Here is a 19990-nt window from a genome sequence, read left to right on the forward strand (position 1 = left end):
TAGTAGAGGGAGTAAGCTATAAGGGCTATATAACTAGCTATTATATATACTAAAAAAGTATAAGACTACGCTACTATAACTATATAAAAAGCTTATAATAAGTAGAATACTACTAAATAAAAAGCTTTATTAAATTAGAATATAAAAATATTAAAGCAGCGTTGTATTATAGAGGTTAAAAGTAGTAGTAGTAATACATCACCACCCGCCAAGCCTATCACTAAAACCACCACCCGCGGCCGTAGTGTATGGTTGCCGAGTAAATATTAGTAGATATATATTAAATATACGATCATGCTAGTACTCCACTAAAAAATCTCGCAATAATAGCGTTTTAGTGGTAGTTAAAAGCTTCATTTTTTGGTGAGCTCGCATTTTGGTGGGGTGTTGCATTGGCTGAAGTGTTGCATTGGGTGCGCACGGACAGTACTACCCCTCACTGCCCCGCGTATGCATGTGCAATTGGGCAATTTGCATGTCATCAAGCTCAACAAAAACCCTCCACGAGTGCATAAAAGGTCTATAGCACTACTGCAGAGGCTATCTCTGACTTCAACTCTCGCATATCTTTTCCAACCATCCATAGTCACGACACTATTCTATTGGTACGATGCCACCACCGAACCAGCACCGCGACGCCCGTGGGGTCTCGCTCTTCGCATCTCAGGATATTCTCTAGGTCAAGTAAAACAGATGCCCACAGTATGCATCATCAGGTACCCATCTCAATCCATCAGAAGCAAAGCATGGCGGGTGTTCAGGCCACCAGTGATCGATACGCCGTATCAATGACTAGTGGCTTGTTCTGAGATTATACCGTTTAAACTTGATCTGGATAATTCCAGCGCGAAGGACTGTTGCTGCTTCATGATGTTCCGTTTTCCACTGTTGTGTTGGGATTGCTGACTAGCGTAGAAGAACATTGTATCGGTACCCAAAGTCAAGATGTCGACGGATAAGATTACCTTCTTGACCAACTGGTGCGCGAGATATGCAGCTTTAATGTAGGAGAATAGAATACTAAAGAATAGGCTAGGCATGCTACGCCATATCATGCGCCTGTGTACCTTGCTCAAAGCAAGGGATACTTCAAAGATGAAGGCATCAAAGTCGCTGTTCTTGAGCCCAACGATCCAAGCGTACGATTAACCCTACATATCTCACTTTACTTCGAAATTCTAATGTGGAAAAACAGGACGTCACCGAAATCATCGGATCAGGAAAAGTCGATCTAGGCTTCAAAGCCATGATCCACACACTCGCCGCCGCCGCACGAGGCTTCCCCGTCCAATCTATCGGCTCTTTGCTCAACGAGCCCTTCACTGGAGTAGTCTATCTCACATCTTCTGGCATAACCAGCGACTTCAGCACCCTCAAGGGCAAGAAAATTGGCTACGTAGGCGAATTTGGTAAAATCCAACTCGACGAGCTGACAGCCTACTACGGCATGTCGCCCAGCGACTACCAAGCCGTGCGCGTGGGCATGAACGTGACGCGGTCCATCATCACGGGCGAAATCGACGCAGGCATCGGTCTCGAGAATGTACAAATGGTGGAGCTAGAAGAATGGCTCGTATCGCAGAATCGAGCCCGCGACGAAGTCCAGATGCTGCGTATCGATGAACTCGCCCAACTAGGCTGCTGCTGCTTCTGCTCTATCTTGTATATTGGCAACGATGCTTTTATCGAGCGCCGCCCCGATGCCGTCCGCGCTTTTCTCCGCGCATGCAAGCGCGCAACGGACTTTGTGCTTGCGCAGCCGGAGCAAGCGTGGGCTGAGTTTTGTGCTGCAAAGACAGCCATGGATACGCCGACGAACCGCAAGATTTTCGAACGCAGCTTTGCGTACTTTAGCCTAGACTTGCAGAATGTACAGCGTGACTGGGAAAAGGTTACACAATACGGGAAGAGGCTTGGTGTGCTCGATGAAGCGTTTACGCCAAACTATACGAATGAGTATCTGGCTTGGGGACTGCAGGATGAGGCCGAGAATCCCGTGGGTGATCAGAAGAAGATGGCTGAGCTACAGGAGGGTGTCAAGCAGAATGGCGGATTCAAGCGCCTGGAGGGCATGACTGGCAAGACGGTAGTCGGGGCTGCGGCTCCGGCTTCTGCCTAAGCAAATAAGTCTGTGTTAGTCCATCTGCGTTCTGGCGCTTCACTCTTTTGCGTCTTTCATAGTCAGCGAGAAGATCAGCGATGGTACTGCAAACTAGCCCGTCGTTGCCAAAACAGTCACTCGTTTGCTTTAACTCCTCATAAATGGACACAGTTTCACGCCATCAAAATTGTGCACCCATTACAGTTAGTCCTAAATTCCCTTACTTTGTGAACTCAATCCATTGTCTCCACACTATGCACAGTGAATACACGACGAGAGAAGATAGCAGGCAGGGATTTGAGTGAAGAGATGAGACTTCGGTATTACATCTCGTGCTATATGTCCTTGGGCGAGGAGTCTCGACCACGTCCCTCTGACACTTCTGGCTCTGACGCCTCTGGATCTGCCGCCCCTGGCATCTCTGACGGCGGAGTTGTTGTTGTGTCTTCTCCTTGTTGCACTTCTACTGCAGCGGCATCATCCGCTGAGACCTCATCTTTTACATGGCTTGCCTCCCCTATCACTGTCTCGTCTGGCGCACTGGGATACTCCGCAATGCGTTCTTGCAAATCCTTCCCCATCATCTCCTCACCTACATCGTTCACTTCGTTGGATACTTCGCCCAAAATCCCCGCTCTCCTCATCTTTCGTGCACTCTCAGGATACCTCGGGCGTGCTCGTCTAGACACCGGCGACGTCTGCGCGCTCGCATCTGTTATCAAATCGGCGATATCATAGCATCTCCTGACAAACGCCTTGATAGTTGTCTCATCACGTAACTGTACGTCACCATGACCGTCGTAATACGCCATCAGGTCGCCACCCTTTGCGTTTAGTTTGCTTGATTGATTGGCGCTGAAGGCGATATTTTGACCCAATAGCGTGCCCGAGACAGCCTGTCGAAACTCCACACCAGAAAAGTGATATTTAATCTTGGCCATGCCCTTTTCTTCGATTGAGCAGCCAGGGATGGTCCACCTGGGAATATCTAGGCTAAGCGGGGGCGCGGTAATCCGTCCGCCACTCGAAATGCTTTTTGCGGCAGCGCCGACCCATTTATCTAGGTTGGAATCATTGTGGTCTTTGGTCATTCTTAAACTCCCGTACTGGTAGAACTGAAGGTCGGCCGCTTTATTGGGGAGCGACACGGTATGCATATGCTGCCAAAACCTCATGCTTAATCTGCGGAAATAGGCTTTGGCGCCGTGGCGATCTGTACCCATCTTGATCTGGATGGTGGGAAACAATTGGCCGGAATCAAAGCCGTCCTGCTCGGGATCAGGTCGGAAGTTGTAGTATAGAGTCGGGACCTGTAGGCGCGTAGTAACGGAGATATCTGGTGATGTAAAAAGAGTAGAAAGCCCGGGGAAGGTAGACGCAAAATGGAGTTGAGAAAATTGCTCGGGTGTATTGGCTTCTGTCTTTGCGGCATTCGCATATTCCAGAGGCACCAAGGATTGACCAAATTTGACATAGAGCTTTCGTAGCGGTTCAGCAACCCAGCTGCCCAGCTCTTCCAGGTGAGGAAATTCTTTCGAAGCAGATCGAAGTACAGTGGCTGCAGTCCTATCTACTAGGCCTTGAACTGTTGCTTTGGACGACTTGGGGGCATCAACTGACTCTATTGTATCTTCTATAGATTCGGGCCCAGAGATTTGTGGGAGAGGCACTGATAAGCGTCCAAGCGGAGTATTTCGGGTCTGGTAGCTCAACAGGCTTTCATCCACGTATACGGGTGCTGGGTAAATTGAGGTTGCTGCGGAGCCCAGGTTCAGCATGTCCGAAGTGCGAGTGATGCCATCTCTGAAAGGCAGAAGGTTGATCAAAGACCGCTTTGCTTCTTCGATAGATGCGTTGTCGAATCCCCTGAGTGTAAACTACTCAAAATTAGTGAGTGTAGGCACCAATGTCAAGGAGGGACTTGCCAAGTTCCTTGTAGTACCTGCTATACTTGTCTTGGTAAGTGCTGAGATGACGTCCCGGTCTTTTTGTGAAAAGAGCGTAGTCAGATCTAGTGGTTGATCCCGTGGTATCAGATCTGGCTCCAGCAGACACATGTAATTTTTGAGGTTCATCCGTTTGACCTCTGTACGTTGCAAAGCCTCTTCTACGTCATTGGCAGCGTACTCTGCTGTACTCTTGTCGGCGGTGATGCGAAGAATGTCATGGTGTTTGTAGATTTCGAATTTGACCTTTCTGATCAGTGCGATTCCATCAAGTACATTGTGTTCTTCAACAAGGATTAGTGGATATTGCGATGGTGATACAAGCTGGGAACTGACCTCCAACAGTAAGCAGTGTCATCTGCCACGGCTTCAGAAAGAGTTCAAGCTCGCCAGGCGTCTCTATTTCTTCAAGAAGCACGAGGTTCCACTGGTCGCGGAGGATGCGGTCTACGAGCAGCTGCTTGCTGACGTTCTTGCGCCATCCCATGATTTTGACATGGCGGTCGACTCCAGGCAAACGTTGGGTGATGCTTGTAGTGCCTGGTTGCCACTCGGACCGCTCCACCGGGCGCTTGGGATCATCCTCGTCTCGCTTCAGACTATCAATGACACCTTTGTTGACCTGCCCCCGCTTGATGTTCTTTGCAATTGAGTAGAAGATCATCAACTGTTGCTGGGTAAAACCGTTCATAAGGAGATTTTTCAACTTGAGAAACGTAGCCTGGTTGACATAGTGTGGCTCGTTGGGATCGCCATCTTGTTTTGGACGTAGACTGCCAATTTGTTGATAAATTTCCTCGGGCGTGACTGCCTTGCCCTCTTGTTGCAGCGAGGCAAAGATGTCGGGAACTTGGACAGGATCAGAAGGCTCAATGGCTTCGGACTCTTCATCGCCTTTCTCCGCTAGTACATCTCCGAGTTCTCTGAGCACCAGGATATTGGCATGGTTGCCCAGCTGCTTGATTCCCCCCAGGCTTGTGGTGGTCTCTTTGATAATCTTGCCCTTTCTCTTCCTGATGCGGTTCAGCGGCTGGACTACTTTAGTAATCTTGAACTTGGGAGCGTCCGGCTCGGAAAGAGCGTCGTTTGTTTCTGCGCCATCATCATGCAGGCGAGCAGAGGCAGAAAAGGTGGCGCGAGGGATGCGGCGGGGCACGGCAGGCAGTCGTCGGCGGGCGATTTGCGCTTCACAGCGGAAGCATACAAATGCACCGGGAGCACGGGGCGCAAGCATGAAGGACGGTGAGGCAGAGCTGAGGTTCAATGCTTGTTGCAGCGTGTGGTGCGCAAAGTGAAATGCGTCCGTCAACTTTAACCACCGCCTAATAATTCTGCCGTCGCGCCTTCGCGTCATCCTAGCTGTGTTCTGCCATGCTTATCATCACATGCCCGTCGTCACAAATGCAAAGAAAAAAGTTCAAGAGAAGAAATAACATGCGCAATTACAAAAGTCTACTGTTTTCTATAATGGAACATCACGTCGGCCGATGCCAGCTGACCAGGTCTTCTCGCAGATCAAACTCATTGACCTCTTGCACCGGCCGCTGTCGTTGCCGCGCCGCCTCAGCCTTCGCCTTCAGGTGCGATGCCCGCTGTTCCAGGCTTTCCCGGCCTCGCACATTTGGCGAGCGGAGCGGTTTCATGTCCCCGGGCCGCAGTGTCTCATGCGACTTGCGACTGATGCTGCTGCTGTGCATGTGCCTCGATTCGTTTTCACTTACAGAGCTGCTGCCGTCGCCAGCAAAGCGCAACGATTGCTGCACCCGTGTTTGCTGCAGGTAGGACTTGTCGCCCCAGCCGTCTCCGCCAGCAAAAATGTCCTCTATGCATTCGTCCGCCTTCAGCTCGCCAGGCTGAGCCGACCAGTAAGCGGCCAGGGTGCGCCTGTACATATCCTGTAGCTCGCCAGCTTCGCGCGACTTGTTTGCCGATGAGTGTGTGGCTGTCAATGTCAGCCGCGTTTGTCAAAGAAAAAAGAAGAGAAAAGGTAGGCTTGCCTCCTTGATCTTCGAGCTCGGTCTGTTCTCCGGCCATGATACCGGCAATGCCGCTGAAGACCTGGGCAGTCTTGAGTGCGGGCGCAATGTAGTTCTTATCCCCCTCGATTTGTTTCATGTATATCCCAATCTTGAGCGTGCTGTTGATTTTACTGTCTTGCATGAGATATCGCCGTGTGACGCCTGGCTCTTCGCCCGCCACTGTGCCCATCTCGCTCTGTTCCACGTACTCTGCCAGGTTGAGCTTGACAGTGCCCAGAGTTATCCTCTCGCCTCTGCCTGTTCCATACTCTTGGATAACCTCGAACTCGACATAGCACTCCTGCAACATGCCGTTCTTATCCACGGTAAGCCGGACAGGGAGCGTAGCCTCATAGTCGTAGGCGACTTTATGGTCCTTCACGTAGCAGCTCTCTGTACGACCGCGGTGTTCGGCGGCTGTCGAGTGTAAGAGGTGCCATTTCACAAAAGATGTACCGGATACGAGGGGAACGTTGTTGAGGTCGATGATCTGTTGCTGTCAGGACACGGTCATAGGGGGCGTGATGGGCAGCGCGCACTCTCAGGTGCAGGTCAAACTTTGGCTGTGCAGCTTGTCAGCCCATGTAACATGCGTACGTATGCTTGTGCGTCTAAGTAACAAGCTTTGCCTTACTCGTCGGTTCTTTGGCACTGGGATCGTGAGTGTGTGAGCCGCAAATGCGACAGTGCGGCGCATAGCCATTGCTCACCAAACGCTTGCATATTGAAGAGAAGAGAAGAAGCCGGACAAAGCCACGTTCGGGGAAGCTGTAAGAAGGCTCCTAGTGGTATCGTGCGTGTGACAGGGTTCTTTTGTCGTCGAGTAGCAGGAGTGATGGAGGGCCTTGGAACCGCCAAAGCATTAATCGGTTTCCGGTTTCAGCTTTCTCCGTGCCCTAACTCCGTGCCCCCCCCCCCGTCCCCATGCCTGACCTAACCTGACCAGAGCCCCTCGACCCTCACTGCTCTTTCACTGCAGACGACCAAATCAGACGACCATGGCACCAGACCCAGATGCCATCGCCCGCTGCGTCCTCGACACCTTTGACAGCCTGCCCGACAAAAGAAAACCCCGACCCCGAAGCCATGGCGCACGAGAATGGGTCCCGCTTGCTGGAATCGTCTTATCTAAAGGTAATCGCTCACTGGCATGTCTACGCCGCTATACTTGCTTATGCCCATGAACTAGCGAAGGCGACAGGCTAAAGTGTGTATCTTTGGGGTAAGCAATATTCCTTTCAATATAGTTCCTTGCGCCATTTGTGAGCCATGCCGCCGCGACGCAGGTAAAATGGGGTATCGTCGACTCGTAAGCGACTTGCATCAAGTAGTCTACTTACCCGAGCAGGCTATTCCTACGAGCGGCTCGGCGCCGCGTCAAGGTGCTGCGGGATTGCCAAAACAACCATATACGATTAATACATTGGAACATGGGTCAATTCAGCGTCATCTTGCAGTGTCCAAGAAGCAATATCTGCCCATGTAATAACATGCTGACGCTCGTAGAACGGGCATGAAATGTCTTCCATCAAACAAACTCCCACTAGCAAAAGGCAACATCCTACACGACTGGCACGCTGAAGTCATTGCCATCCGAGCCTTTAACCGCTACCTTATGGACGAATGTGTGCGCATCTCATCACCGCCCTATCCTACGTCGGAGTTCATTCAATCCCGACATCCCCGAGATCAGACGCCACAGCTATTTACTATCCCCGACGATGTATCAATCCACATGTATTGTTCCGAAGCACCCTGCGGTGACGCAAGCATGGAGCTCACCATGGCCGCGCAAGCAGATGCCACGCCATGGACAAGCCCGCCCCCAACCCTCAAGGAAGCCACTGCAGCGTCACCTCCACAGTCACCCAGCCCACCAGGTCAAACGACTGGCGACTCAGCAGAAGATATCGGATCCAGCGCCCTACGCGGCCGCTCAAACTTCTCCCACCTCGGCGTCGTGCGTGCCAAACCCTCCCGACCAGACGCACCCCCTACCCTGAGTAAATCCTGCACCGACAAACTCACTCTCAAGCAATCCCTCTCTCTACTCTCCTCCACCAATTCTCTCTTCATCACGCCACAAAACGCTTATCTGGATACACTCATCCTCCCTGTCTCACAATACGTGCCTCAAGCATGCGAGCGCGCCTTTTCCCCCACTGGCCGCCTCAACAATTTGTCTTGCTCAACGACACGTGAGTGGTGTGGGGGATACACATTCCATCCATTCACAGTAAAGCCTACCACAAGGGAATTCACATGGTCGAGGCGTGCGCTAGCTGCAGAAGACACCGCGGTATCAAGCAACCTCTCAGCAGTCTGGACACCGTACTGGCAAGAGACGCTCATCGGCGGCGTGTTACAAGGGCGAAAGCAATTGGATCCCCGTGGCGCGAGTCGGATCAGCAGAAGAGGGCTGTGGATGGAAGTCATACGGGTAGCAGGGATGCTGGGCGGTGCAGCTGCGTCGGTGCTTGGCGTGAAGAGGAAATACGCCGAGATGAAGAATGACGCTTTATTGTCGGAAAGAAGAAGAATAAAAAGCGATATGCAGATTGCGTTGAAGGGCTGGCCGAAAAACACGGGCGATGATGAGTGGACTTTAGACTAGCGAAGTCCCATTGCACCGTTTCCAACTCCGGTCTTATTTCACATCTACAATCCCATCTTGTCCCTTTGCAAATACCCCCCAGCTACCCGTCCTCCCTCCCCATCTATCCCCCACCACCTCCAGCACCCCGACCATCTCTACCCTCCTCTTCCGCGCCTTATCAATATTCTCATCATAATAGATCCTTGCATCCACTTTCCGATAAGGCATCCGACTGATTAGTACGCGTACGTCACTGTACAGTCCCATCAATCCAGTTAGGCCCGGTATACCTGGTCCCACTTTGTTGCTCAAGAAAATCGAAGGCTGTGGTATTGGCTCTGGTTGATCTGGACCGCTGTGGTTCGGCGCGTGTGATCGGTGCGAGGGGACTGCGCGTGTGGGGGATGCGGCACGAGGGGCAGGAGGAGGCGTGGTGGGGGTCACGAGGAGGGTGTAGAGAGTGTGATGGCGGGTTAGACAGGTGAGGGTTAAGAGGAGGGTGGATGCGAGGGATGTTGCTGTTATGTAAGATGTTGATCAGTTTTTTTTCTTTGGTACTGGTATCGTAGAGAGGAAGTACTTGGAAAACAGACCTTTGTTCATGTCGTTCTTGGAGAGGGGCCCAAAGACGCGGGCGAGATTGTCGATTAGGATGAATTTTAGAGTGCTTGGTGTACTCTTCTTGGATTTTGTTTGTGTAGCTTGCTCTTCCGTGTCTGCGTGTCCTGGTTTTTCCAGTTCTGGTGCTGATATCGCATCCGTGTCTTGCACTCGTGGTGCCAAAATGTGCTTGTCCTTGATTTCAAACAGCATTTCCTCTTCCTCTTCCTCACCTTCATCCTCGCTATCCGGCACAAATGTCCTCTTGGGCGGTTCGTTCGCCTCATCCACCCGTACCTGCTCCTCTCCCAACACCTCCTCTTTCTGCCCCACGTCCTTCTCACCTACTCCCCCTCTTCCCTCAACCTCATCCCCAATCTCCCCCACCGCCTCCCTCACCCCCTCAAAATCAAATACTCGCATAATCTTAACCCGATCTAGCATCTTCGCCGCCACATCTTCTGCTCTCGCATCCGATCCGAAACCCACAGATTCGCGAAGGGCGGCTAGTAGGTCCTGAGTTTGACATGATAACCGCGCAATAATATGTGTGTATAACCTCAAGACGTCGAAATTGCCCGTCGTGTCTACCACCGCTGCCGTGGATTTCGGATTCTGTAGGAGACAAGTAACGAGCAAAGCTGTATAAACCTAACGAAACTTCCTGATTAGTTCAATCTCACTCTCGCACAAATCTTGTCCACACCACTCCGCTTGTTTTTTTTCCCAAGCAGCTTGAAATTTTATTTCATTTTTCTCCTCGGTTTCTTTCTCTCTAAATAGACCTACCTCTCTGACACCTGCACTTGCTTCACCACTGATTTCAATTACCCGGCCACTTTCCAAGCCACCGAATAGTGCTGTATCCACACTCTTGATGCCAATTCCTATGCGCTCTTTTTCTTGCTTGGCCTCTCGGATACCCGAGTTGTACAAGCGGTCGATCAAGTCGTCAAGTTCGTCGTCATCGATTAGGGAAGATGCGAGAATTGGGTTTGCTGGTGCTACAGCGTCGTCCCTTTTAGTTGCAAAGGTGTAAGATATGGTTTCCATTTTTTCCCATCTGAGATGATTTGGTGTGAATTGGATTTTGGATTTGGATGGAGAGATCAGGGTAAGGGTGAGGGTAATGCCTGAGACCCTGTCGGAATGATTCCGAGTGTATTGCGCTAGTGGAGGCGCACGGATGGAAGGCGCGACTGGTCTATGAGTAGGCCCAGCCTTGACGGCTGTTTTACGTCAGGTATAGGGTAAGCAGAGGAAATTGAGAGTGAAAGACACAAACAGTTAGCATCTGCTACTTCTCCAGAATCACAGCTCAAGTATGCTTCAATCTGAGATGGTCTCCTTTAGTTGCACAGACAACCTATACTCATATTGCGCCACTTCGATTCATGTGCATACATCTTGCAGCAAATCAATACAAAATAACCCTGGGACGCAGAACTTTCACCCAAGACTGAGAATTCATCACTGCAAAAGAAGGAATATGTCGCGTTAATAGCCATGTCATGCTATTGTTCCTATGTTTACTATTCGTTCTGCTCCTCCCATACATATGCATTCATTTCAAATATTGGAACTCAGTAGAGCGATTGCTCGGGTCGTACTTGAATGTTCAAATCCTCCGTGTGGCAGACAGGGCGTGGGTCGAATGAGATGGTCTTGTCGCATGGTAGTAGTCGTAAGATACGACATTTCTAAACGACGACTATTAGTATGCCAAGTTCAAGCCTTGCAGCACAAATACACAGAATCAAGATAGCGATGATTTGGGGGGGGGGAAGGCTCAGATATGCAGAAAAACGTACATTTGCCGCAGCTGCAAGCACCCTGTGCGCAGCCGCAGTCGGCGCAAGTGCATCCAGAGTTTCCGCAGCCTCCCTTCATTTTGATGAGTCTTTGAAGTGTGGTAGTTTGGTGGTGATGTAAAAGAAGATAGTTGTAGCTTGGTACTTTGATCGTTGGCTGGAGAAAAGAGAAGCAGTTGGAGGGGCAGAAGCGGGGCGGCCTTTTATCTGCTCATGCCTGACCGATGACCAACTGTTTTCGGCCACGGCCGCTGTGACGCCAATAGCCGCACTTGCCAGAGACTCCCGCACCCCAACGCGGCCGGACTGCCGACCTGGATCATTTGAGCGGGTCGGGCCTCGTGGCCAGCTAATCATTGGAGCAGACGTGCCATGTGGAATGATTGGGGTGGCGAATACAGAGGCCTGGTGAGGCATTGGCCACGGCACCAAGGGCGGCGGGAGGGTGGGGGCGACCCGCACCATCAACTGTCGTGTGGCATTGGGCGCATAGAACCTCCAGAACAACATGCTGTAAGCTGACCAAAGTAGTGATGAGGCCGGACTGCCAAGTTGTTGGTTTGGTCAAGAGCATGCAAGAACGGCAGACGATGGGTTGTATTTGGGCCGCCCTCCGTCATTGTACTCCTGGGGGATCGTCTCTCCTCGGATGGATGTCTTCACCCAGTCTTGACATGCGCAGTGCGCCATAGCGCGCAAACGGCACAGTAACCATCTTACGTAGGATTTCTGGCGGCCGCCTTGGACGTGGAGATTCCATCGCGATTGGATCAGTTACCATAACCTCTTACGTTGCTTTCAAAGATGCCTTTTACATCCCACGCCGACGTTCCGAAGACTGATGCTGAGGCGCTTTGAACAGAGCCGAACGGAATTTAGACCACACCTCCTTTGTTGCCCATGTTTGCGAGATCGATTACTTCTTCTTCCACTTCAGTCTCTGGCACGCTTTTGCCCTTTGCATTCTTAGTGCTCTTTGTGCTACTCTTACTGCCACCACCGCCCCTCTTCCCGTCCTTGATGCTACTACTATCGTCATCGTCATCATCACCAAACAAAAATCCTTTGCCCTTCATCCGCCTTTTCTCATCAGAGGAGAAGGTTGAATGCGCTGTACCGGAGGCAAAGTTGGAAGACGCAGAGTCCTCGCCCAGCATCCATGAAAAGCTTGAAGAAGTGAGGTGTGGCCGTGACCTCGGGGATAGAGACGAGGCGAGCTTCGATGGCGGCGACAGTGTGCTGACAGGAGGTGATGCCGGGCGTGAACTAATTGGAGTAGGATTGCTTGATACTGATACCAGGGGTGTGGTGGGACGAGGACTTGCCGTGGATGTTACGGGCTGGACCTTCGGACTCTGCTCGGATCCTGTTGCGGAGGGAGGGGTTGGAGAAGCGAGAGTTGCTGTAGCCTGTGCAGTTGCAGCCTGCTCCGTGGCTTCATCAACAGGCAACGGTATGGATGAATCCTCCAGGTATACCTGTACAAACTGTACCTTTGCAATAGCAAGACTAAGTGCTTCGATAGATTCTTTGCCCTTTTCGTCATCTGCGTTTGCTCTTTGTGCCTCATCACGTTCGCGGTGATGTTCCCACAACTCACCGATTGCAGCCTCCAGCATCTTGGCCAGATTCTTGTTTCTGCGATCGAGCTCCTCTATCTTACTCATACTTTTGGCCGAATGTATTCTTTCCAAGCTTGGCCGCCCATTGGAACCGATTGCTGGCAGGGCAGGCTTTCGAAACTCTCTTGCACCGGATCGTGGTGTTGCATTGCCCGAACTTACTCCTGACTGATAGGCTTCAACATTCTTCTTTACTTCCCCTACAGCATCTCTTAGAGCCTTTCCCACGCCCCATTGCGATCCGCGATCTAATACATTCTTGGCAGCGCCTTGAATCAATGCCTCTATGCCAGCACCTTGTTGGCTGACAAAGCTTCTTGGCGATCCTAGGCTATTCCGTGTTCGGCTTGAGGCAAACGATGGTGATGGCGAAGCATCGCGAGGACTCGCTATCGTCTCAGACTCAAAAACGGGGGCTTTCTTTCCGTATCTTGTGATGATTTCTACGCCGCCCTGTCGGGTTAGATGGTCACGAAGATACAAAGCATCTTTGATGAAGGTGTAAGGCGGGTTGGCTGGCTCGGGATATCTGAGTAGAAAAGCAAAAGCTTCGTTGGTATCGGCCTTGATCAGCTCCCACCGTATGCGCAGTAACATGGAGATGGAAATCATGTCGACTAATTCTAGTGTGGAGTCTATCGCGAACAGAGCATCCCACATGTCAAAGACAGCATCAAGAGAGAATTCTCTTCCAAAAAGGAGACGAATCCAGCGTCTGTGCTTGTTGGTTAGCTGAGAGGGGATCCAAGTGCACTGGCGGCTTACAGCAAGAATATTTGAGGGACAATGTCGAGCTTCACGAGATGGCCATGCAATACTGGATCGACCCTCGACAGGTAGTCATCGAAGATCCTAGAGCTGCGAGCAAGCATTGGAGTCTCTTTGGAAGCCGAACCAATCTCTGCCGGGGCATAAAACGACTTTGCAGTCTGCATGACGACGGAGAAAAGCATGTGAGTATCATGCTCAATGTAGGCAGAATCGAGCATGTCTGCGAGCGTGCGATCTTTGGCACCGGGTTTCTGGCCCACGAGCTCAATGGCATCTCTTTCCACGACCCACAGCACGGGGGCTAGTATCTCGTGCATGCCCTGCCGATAGCCAATGTTGGGGTGCATTTTGCACCACACAAACAGAATGTCCAGCATCATGTTCTGGGTGGCGGGCTGGCGAAAGTAGACATTGTCTGGCATGCATCGCTCAATGTCTTGAAATATTTCGGCCCGAAGTTCTTCGTCGGCTCGTAGGGCTATCCATGGGGACTTTTAACGCTTAGCACCTGTCAATAAGCAACATGTTTGAGGGGCGTGTGACCGGGTGACGAGACATACGTACCTCTGATAGCTCGCTGAGGGGGTCGACGGTGGACTCGAATTCATTTGGGTTCTGGATGGCGCGGAGGTAGTGACTGCGGAGGGACTCGTATGTCTTGCGCGCCTGGCTGAGGTGGGTGGGCCATGACGAACGATCGAGAGTCTTGAAGACAAGAAAGATCTGGTTGTGGGACGATGAGCAATGGCGAAAGCACGAAAGAGTGGAGGGAATCGCACTTTCCAGCAGACGGATCGGAGGCCGGCAGTAATTTGGGGGTCTTTGTGTGAAGAGACGTGAATCTTGAGATCGGTCAAGGAATGGAAGTTGTCGAGCAAGCGCCAGTGCTTCCTACATCACGTCAGAGTTTGTCCCGAGGATTTGTGTAGACGACGCATGGGCATACTCGGCTTCGGATACGGAGCGCATGGTGCCAAAGTTTGACAGTGAGGGTAGGGGGGGGGGGCGGTGCGTGAGTACTGTGTCGGCAACCAAGTACCCTGTTGGTAGCTCAGCTCACAAGACTGGGGGGCGGGGTGCCACGCCCTCGATGTCTCGCAGCGATGGCGCGACGTGGGGCAGCTCTGGCGGAGCCATGATGTCACGTGCAGCAGGCACAGGCAAATGGACCCAGGTGTGCAGTAGGCGAGACGCGACTACTGGGATGGGTTGTGAGGATGGATGCATGGCATTAGCATCGCACGGCATGACCGGGATGGGCTAGCACTAGGAATGGGATTGTTTATTGTTTGTTTGGTTCACGCAGGCTGTACATGGACGACGTCACTGCAATGCGAATACGATAGATCAAGCATCAAACGATAGCGCCGTGCACTATTCTAGGGTACCTGAATACGATGGCTTGCCGTTGTGACTACACACTAAGTATACTTTTGCTACGAAAGCGATCGAATATGGAGGGTGCAGAGGACGAGTACCGATCGAGGCGTCGATCTGGCGTCTCAGAGGGCGGTGCTAGCAGCCGAGGGCCACGGGCTGCAGGCTTCATCCATGGCGCGAACCACTGGCAAGCGGGCTAAACACAGGTGTCAGGCCAAAGTAAGATGAGGAGAATGGATATCTCAGCTGGGTTTGGCTGTGGTGGGAGGGGCGTCGGGGGTACTCTGCCAGTCGAGGCAGAGGGAGCCAAAAGGGCCAGCCATACAGCCATGCACATGATCGGCCGTGTGTCTTGGCAGAGTGGCCCCACGTGGGCTCAGTGCATGTTAGCATTAGCAGCAGGCACAGCGTTGCGCTGCCCTTGGATGACGAGCCTGTCGACGAGGCCAGGAGCGAGAATGTCCTGGCGAAAGCGCTCCTGCTGCAGCAACTCAAGCGCGCGGAGGGTTGGGCCGGGATGGCTGCAGGCACATCATCATCAGTAAGCTGGGTGGCGTCATGGAGCAGTTGTTGGGCGCAGTGGAGTAGACGCCTTGGAGAGACTACAGGGCTGAAAGGGGGGGACCTACTGTAGGAATTTGGCGTATTTGGGTTCCTTGAAGTACTGCAGGTACGCCAGGTACGCCACGAAATCGGGCTTATCGAGCGTTTTCTGCTGGGCCAGGAAGTTGAGATAAACGGGATTGGCGAGGCACTGGACAAACTAGGTTCGTGTTAATGAAGATAAAACAGGGGCTAATGACGTTGCGGTCGACGGGAATTGCGGACCTCTAGTTCGAGCTCAAAGCGCGAGTAGCCGCCCAGGCCGGGCACGTCTGGCATGGGCATGGGCATGGACATGGACATGGGCGTTGCTGCCAGTGTCTGACAGGAGCAGCGGCGCCGTGGGCGTGGATGCGGACGTGGATGGCGATGGCGATGGCAGACGTCGCAGTCGAGGCGGCGCGCGTGTTGTGTCGTGTCGTGTCGAGGGCCAGGCCGGCTGAGGCTGAAAGAAGAATAGAGGGATGGATCCAGGGTCTTTTTTTTCCCCGCAATGTCCAGGCTGCACAGAGTCGGCAGCTAATCCACTTGGGTAGATTGAGGCGGGCTAACCACTCATGCCCTTGCACAATCAGCTGCACGAGGGGGGGAGAGCGAGTGCGAGATGGGATGGAAGGGGGGGACAGTGAGAGAGAGAGAGTGATGCCTCGGCCGGGGTGCTGGGTGGGCGAGCAGTCTGTGAGTGCTTGGTATGTACGTAGTGTACAGTGTACAGTCAGTGTACAGTGTACAGTGTACAGTGTGCAGCACTTGGTTAATACTATGGGACCATGTACGTAGTAGCGGTATACGTCTACATGTACTACTGCAGCAAGCACTGCTCAGGAGGGCGTGAATGTGTGGGCGTAGTGGTAGCAGCAGAGTCAGGCGGACACAGCGCTATGCCCGTCCGGCCAGCGACCCAAAAACCCCACAGGCGCGTGTCCATGTGGGTTGTCGCGGAGCGCTGCTCTGATGGCGAGCATCGGCCTCATGGTGGCTTTTTTCCTCTCTCCCTCTCCCTCTCCCACCTCGTCGTCACGCTCGTGACCAGCGGCCCAGATGACGGCCGGTCCTACCGAACGCCGCCGCAGCGTCCCAGGTCCCCCAGCTCCCAGCTCCCAGCTCCCAGCTCGCCGCCCTCCGCTCCAAGCTGGCCAGACAGACAAGACCTAGGCCGCTCTTGCTCCAGCCGACTAAATAACTAGTAGTAACTACTTTTAGTCCTCATCGTGCCTCTCCCTCTCGTGCCTTTTTACATAAACCCGCCCGCCTGCCGTCTCTGCCCTTCTCCGCCCCTCTCCCTTTCCTGCCCTGCCCCCCCTCCCCCCTCCCTCCCTCTCCCTCCCTCCGCTTACTCACTGGCCCATCCCAATTCCACCTCCTGCGCCCGCTCCCACTCCCATCTCCTGCACACATACCCCCCCGCGGCCTCCTGCGCTGCCTGCACCACCACGGCCGTCGCCTGGGCACTCGACATCACTAGCCGTTGCATAGACTACTAACGGGCCTTCAAACACAAGCCTATCTGCACTCGCCCCGCCCACCTGCACCCACCGCCGCCGCCAGTCAGCCAACGGGGCCCGTCCTATCCTCAGCGCGAAACACTGCAGCATTGGTATCGCCAGTCTTAAATTACGCCCCCCTTTTTGCTTTTGCTGCCCTACCCAGCAACGGAGCCCGCTGCACCACGACGCTTACCCGCACTGCGCATCACCAGCCAACAGTCGCACAGCGCTCGCCTCCCGCCTCCTGCAACGCCAGTGTTTGATTGGGCCGCACAGCAGGGTTGTCGACAACAGACGGCATTATGTTTGCAGAGCCGTCAATGCCAGGTATTACCCCCCTCCCCCTTCGATCGCCCGTTTCACCCTCTCCTTGGGCCCGACGCTCCAATTTGCTTCCCAAGCTCATCACCCCTTCTTATCTACAGAACGCCGGCCCTCGCCAGGCCTGCAGCTCAACCTTTCCTCAAACAACCCCTTCCGCAGAGCTGCCTCACCCGGTTATCCCTCGCCCGCATTTCCTTCTCCCGCAAGTGCCACCAACCGCTCCAGCTCGGGCAGCAGACCAATGTCGCGAAATCCCTTCATCTCGACCTTCGAGGCAGAGTTTAATAAGGAAGCCTCGCGCGACCTTATTGACATGTCTGCAAACATGAAGGAATCCCCCAAGAAACCCACCTTTGGCTCTGCCACCGAGGACATCTTTGTACGTTTTTTCTTTGCCTTGCGCTCTGCATCACAATTACACGTGAGCCTGGCGGCTACGTGCACACTCTGTTGCTGAAAACAGCTGTCCGCTCAAATTCCCATTCCCTCCCCCCTCCCCTTTCCAGTGTACAAGCATGTTTTCACTCCTTGCAACGTACACTGTGTGCATCATGAGCTACTTCAGACGCTTTGCTGGCCACTTTACTGACCATGACCTCCCTACGTACAGAAGAGCCTATCCATCGACGACAGCGACAAGAAGCCAGCTCCTCCCTCACGCCCGGCCCCTAACCGAAGCGGCACCGATCCCCGTGCAGCCCATCGCCCATCGCGCTCTGATGAGGAGAGGCGAGCACGGGACGGCCCCCGTGGCCCTCCTCGACCGCGTGGGCCTCCGGGCTCATCGCGTCCTCCCCACCCAAACAGCCCTGAACGCCGTGAGACGACTCGGCGCCCCCGTCGTAACTCAGAATCCTCGATAATTGACCGAGGTTCTTTGGACCCTCGCGACGACCGCAGGCGCAGGGAGCGCCGCAAGGAGCGTGAGGAGAGTTCCAAGGATGCAAAGGATCCCAAGACAGGCAAGCGAGTCCGCAAGCCCCAAGGCCTTGATTTGATCGACAAGCTCGACGTCACCGGCATCTACGGACCCAGCATGATTCACCATGACGGCCCTTACGACGCTGTACAGCCACACCGAAACAGGAAGAAGGACACACGCGCGCCAATGGAGGCCTTCCCGGTCGGATCCGCCAACAACACGCTAGGGGGTGCTGGACCGTTGAATAACAAGATCGATTTGGACAGGATCCACGGCCGAGGCGCCGAGGGTTTCGAAGACTTTAGTACCGCCGAATCCGAGTGGAAGAAGCCTGTAACTACAGAGTACAGCGCCAAGAGCCGAGACGACATCGTCCACGGTGAGCAGAGCCACGGTCTTGGAACCTCGACATTCCTTGAAGGTGCTCCAGCATCCCGCAAGGCCATCCAAGAGGACAGCGATGCTCAGAGGCAAAAGCAGCTTGCTGAGAACGGTCTTGGCCGCAAAAAGTCGATTGCCCAGCGATTCCGTGGTATCTCGCAGCCCCGACGTTATGGAGACAACCCTCGCATCACTTCACCCGAAGCGCGTTACGGAGCCGCTACTAGCCCAAACGGCCACAATGGGTCCTATAGCACTGGGTCCCTCTCACAGACCAAGGCTAATGAAAAGAACCCCTTCTTTAGTGATGACTACGACAAGGCCTACGATGCCAAGGGAGCATCCATCAGGACTGGTGACGCCGATGGAAGGATGGGAGCTTCACCACCTCGTGGTGCCGGTTTGCAACGATCCATTACTACTGACAGTGCCTCATCTCCTACTGCTGAAACCAAGCCACCTGGTGGTGGTTTCCTTAACCGCGTCAAGTCTCTCAAGGGTGGACGCCGTCGCCCAGCTTGAGCCGGTCATGAACACGGTTGAATCATGTCATCTGCTGCCTTTTTGAGGTCATTTTTGGCACCTTGGAATTTCATACGACGATAACCACAACGCCGCATCCATGCTCTAGTGCGATATGGCGCTTCCACATTCTATTGGCACACGCACGCACACACTTCCGTTAAACGATGAACCCTTTTTTTTCCTTTTCTACTGGCGTTGGCGTAATTGGGACATTGCCAAACCACGAGCTCTGGATACCACTCATGTGTAGTAGAATAAGGCCACTTTGGGAATATTTCAACGGATAGCCTTGGTTGCCTCTTTTTTTTTCTCCTTTCATTATTGGACCAAACAAACGCTTAACGCGCCTTTTCTAATACAACGGACGTCTTTGACAAATTTGTACGGCATATTCAGACTGCCAGGTTGCAATTGCGGTAATAGTGGTAGCAGCAACAAGTCTAGGGGAGAAGCGCGAGGGGTAAGGTGATTATGTAGCTCATATCAAAAATGCATTGGGAATACAATTGTCAGCCTTTATAAATTTGTGCCACAAATTATTTTCGATTGTGATGTGTATGGTGTGTCTATGTGAATGAGCCAATTATTTGATTTGTTTGCACAAGCACCAAAACAATATGTTGTTATGCATATGTGAACAAATTGGACAATTGCAATCCCCGACTCAAACTCACCCCACAACAAGCCCATTATTCAAATCACGCGTTGTTCTTTGATCAACCCTGATGTTCAGGGGTCAGTGGGGTCACGTACGTACATCCCATCCATTTTTTTATGCACAAAATCGAGAACATCGCTCGTCCTCATGAATCGTCCTCGTCTCCCCTTTCCTTTACAACAATCCCCCCCTCCCCTCCCCTATGCATCCTTTCCCCCGAAATCCTTCTCCGCCCCCCCCCCCCC

At 52.9% G+C, this 19990-nt stretch overlaps 10 protein-coding genes across 10 annotated transcripts; 4 read left to right on the plus strand and 6 right to left on the minus strand.

Annotated features, from left to right (window-relative positions):
- Positions 1-945: 945 nt before the first annotated feature.
- On the plus strand, positions 946-2119 carry COCMIDRAFT_109183 (uncharacterized protein; the record flags this gene model as incomplete). Its single annotated transcript, XM_007694992.1, has 3 exons — positions 946-980; positions 1037-1139; positions 1196-2119. The coding sequence occupies 3 exons, from the start codon at positions 946-948 to the stop codon at positions 2117-2119; spliced, it is 1062 nt and encodes a 353-aa protein (XP_007693182.1).
- A 317-nt stretch (positions 2120-2436) lies between these two features.
- On the minus strand, positions 2437-5281 carry COCMIDRAFT_109188 (uncharacterized protein; the record flags this gene model as incomplete). Its single annotated transcript, XM_007694993.1, has 3 exons — positions 2437-3978; positions 4006-4331; positions 4384-5281. The coding sequence occupies 3 exons, from the start codon at positions 5279-5281 to the stop codon at positions 2437-2439; spliced, it is 2766 nt and encodes a 921-aa protein (XP_007693183.1).
- Positions 5282-5522: 241 nt separating this feature from the next.
- COCMIDRAFT_9804 (uncharacterized protein) lies at positions 5523-6768 on the minus strand (the record flags this gene model as incomplete). The annotated part of the gene is made up of 4 exons (XM_007694994.1): positions 5523-5989; positions 6087-6555; positions 6605-6628; positions 6700-6768. 4 exons carry the CDS (start codon positions 6766-6768, stop codon positions 5523-5525), a joined length of 1029 nt encoding a protein of 342 aa, XP_007693184.1.
- Positions 6769-7063: 295 nt separating this feature from the next.
- Positions 7064-7249, plus strand: COCMIDRAFT_109199 (uncharacterized protein; the record flags this gene model as incomplete). The annotated part of the gene is made up of 1 exon (XM_007694995.1): positions 7064-7249. The coding sequence occupies one exon, from the start codon at positions 7064-7066 to the stop codon at positions 7247-7249; it is 186 nt and encodes a 61-aa protein (XP_007693185.1).
- A 329-nt stretch (positions 7250-7578) lies between these two features.
- On the plus strand, positions 7579-8679 carry COCMIDRAFT_109194 (uncharacterized protein; the record flags this gene model as incomplete). Its single annotated transcript, XM_007694996.1, has 1 exon — positions 7579-8679. One exon carries the CDS (start codon positions 7579-7581, stop codon positions 8677-8679), a length of 1101 nt encoding a protein of 366 aa, XP_007693186.1.
- Positions 8680-8712: 33 nt separating this feature from the next.
- COCMIDRAFT_109179 (uncharacterized protein) lies at positions 8713-10314 on the minus strand (the record flags this gene model as incomplete). Its single annotated transcript, XM_007694997.1, has 3 exons — positions 8713-9179; positions 9255-9912; positions 10051-10314. The coding sequence occupies 3 exons, from the start codon at positions 10312-10314 to the stop codon at positions 8713-8715; spliced, it is 1389 nt and encodes a 462-aa protein (XP_007693187.1).
- A 1633-nt stretch (positions 10315-11947) lies between these two features.
- COCMIDRAFT_9807 (uncharacterized protein) lies at positions 11948-14434 on the minus strand (the record flags this gene model as incomplete). The annotated part of the gene is made up of 5 exons (XM_007694998.1): positions 11948-13409; positions 13460-13956; positions 14030-14188; positions 14245-14356; positions 14412-14434. 5 exons carry the CDS (start codon positions 14432-14434, stop codon positions 11948-11950), a joined length of 2253 nt encoding a protein of 750 aa, XP_007693188.1.
- A 787-nt stretch (positions 14435-15221) lies between these two features.
- COCMIDRAFT_9808 (uncharacterized protein) lies at positions 15222-15745 on the minus strand (the record flags this gene model as incomplete). The annotated part of the gene is made up of 3 exons (XM_007694999.1): positions 15222-15366; positions 15475-15608; positions 15674-15745. 3 exons carry the CDS (start codon positions 15743-15745, stop codon positions 15222-15224), a joined length of 351 nt encoding a protein of 116 aa, XP_007693189.1.
- A 757-nt stretch (positions 15746-16502) lies between these two features.
- On the minus strand, positions 16503-17043 carry COCMIDRAFT_30746 (uncharacterized protein; the record flags this gene model as incomplete). The annotated part of the gene is made up of 2 exons (XM_007695000.1): positions 16503-16623; positions 16790-17043. 2 exons carry the CDS (start codon positions 17041-17043, stop codon positions 16503-16505), a joined length of 375 nt encoding a protein of 124 aa, XP_007693190.1.
- Positions 17044-17237: 194 nt separating this feature from the next.
- COCMIDRAFT_109195 (uncharacterized protein) lies at positions 17238-19084 on the plus strand (the record flags this gene model as incomplete). The annotated part of the gene is made up of 3 exons (XM_007695001.1): positions 17238-17262; positions 17361-17638; positions 17870-19084. 3 exons carry the CDS (start codon positions 17238-17240, stop codon positions 19082-19084), a joined length of 1518 nt encoding a protein of 505 aa, XP_007693191.1.
- Positions 19085-19990: the final 906 nt, after the last annotated feature.

This window comes from Bipolaris oryzae (genome assembly GCF_000523455.1).
Source record: "Bipolaris oryzae ATCC 44560 unplaced genomic scaffold scaffold_260, whole genome shotgun sequence".
Classification (NCBI taxonomy): domain Eukaryota; kingdom Fungi; phylum Ascomycota; class Dothideomycetes; order Pleosporales; family Pleosporaceae; genus Bipolaris; species Bipolaris oryzae.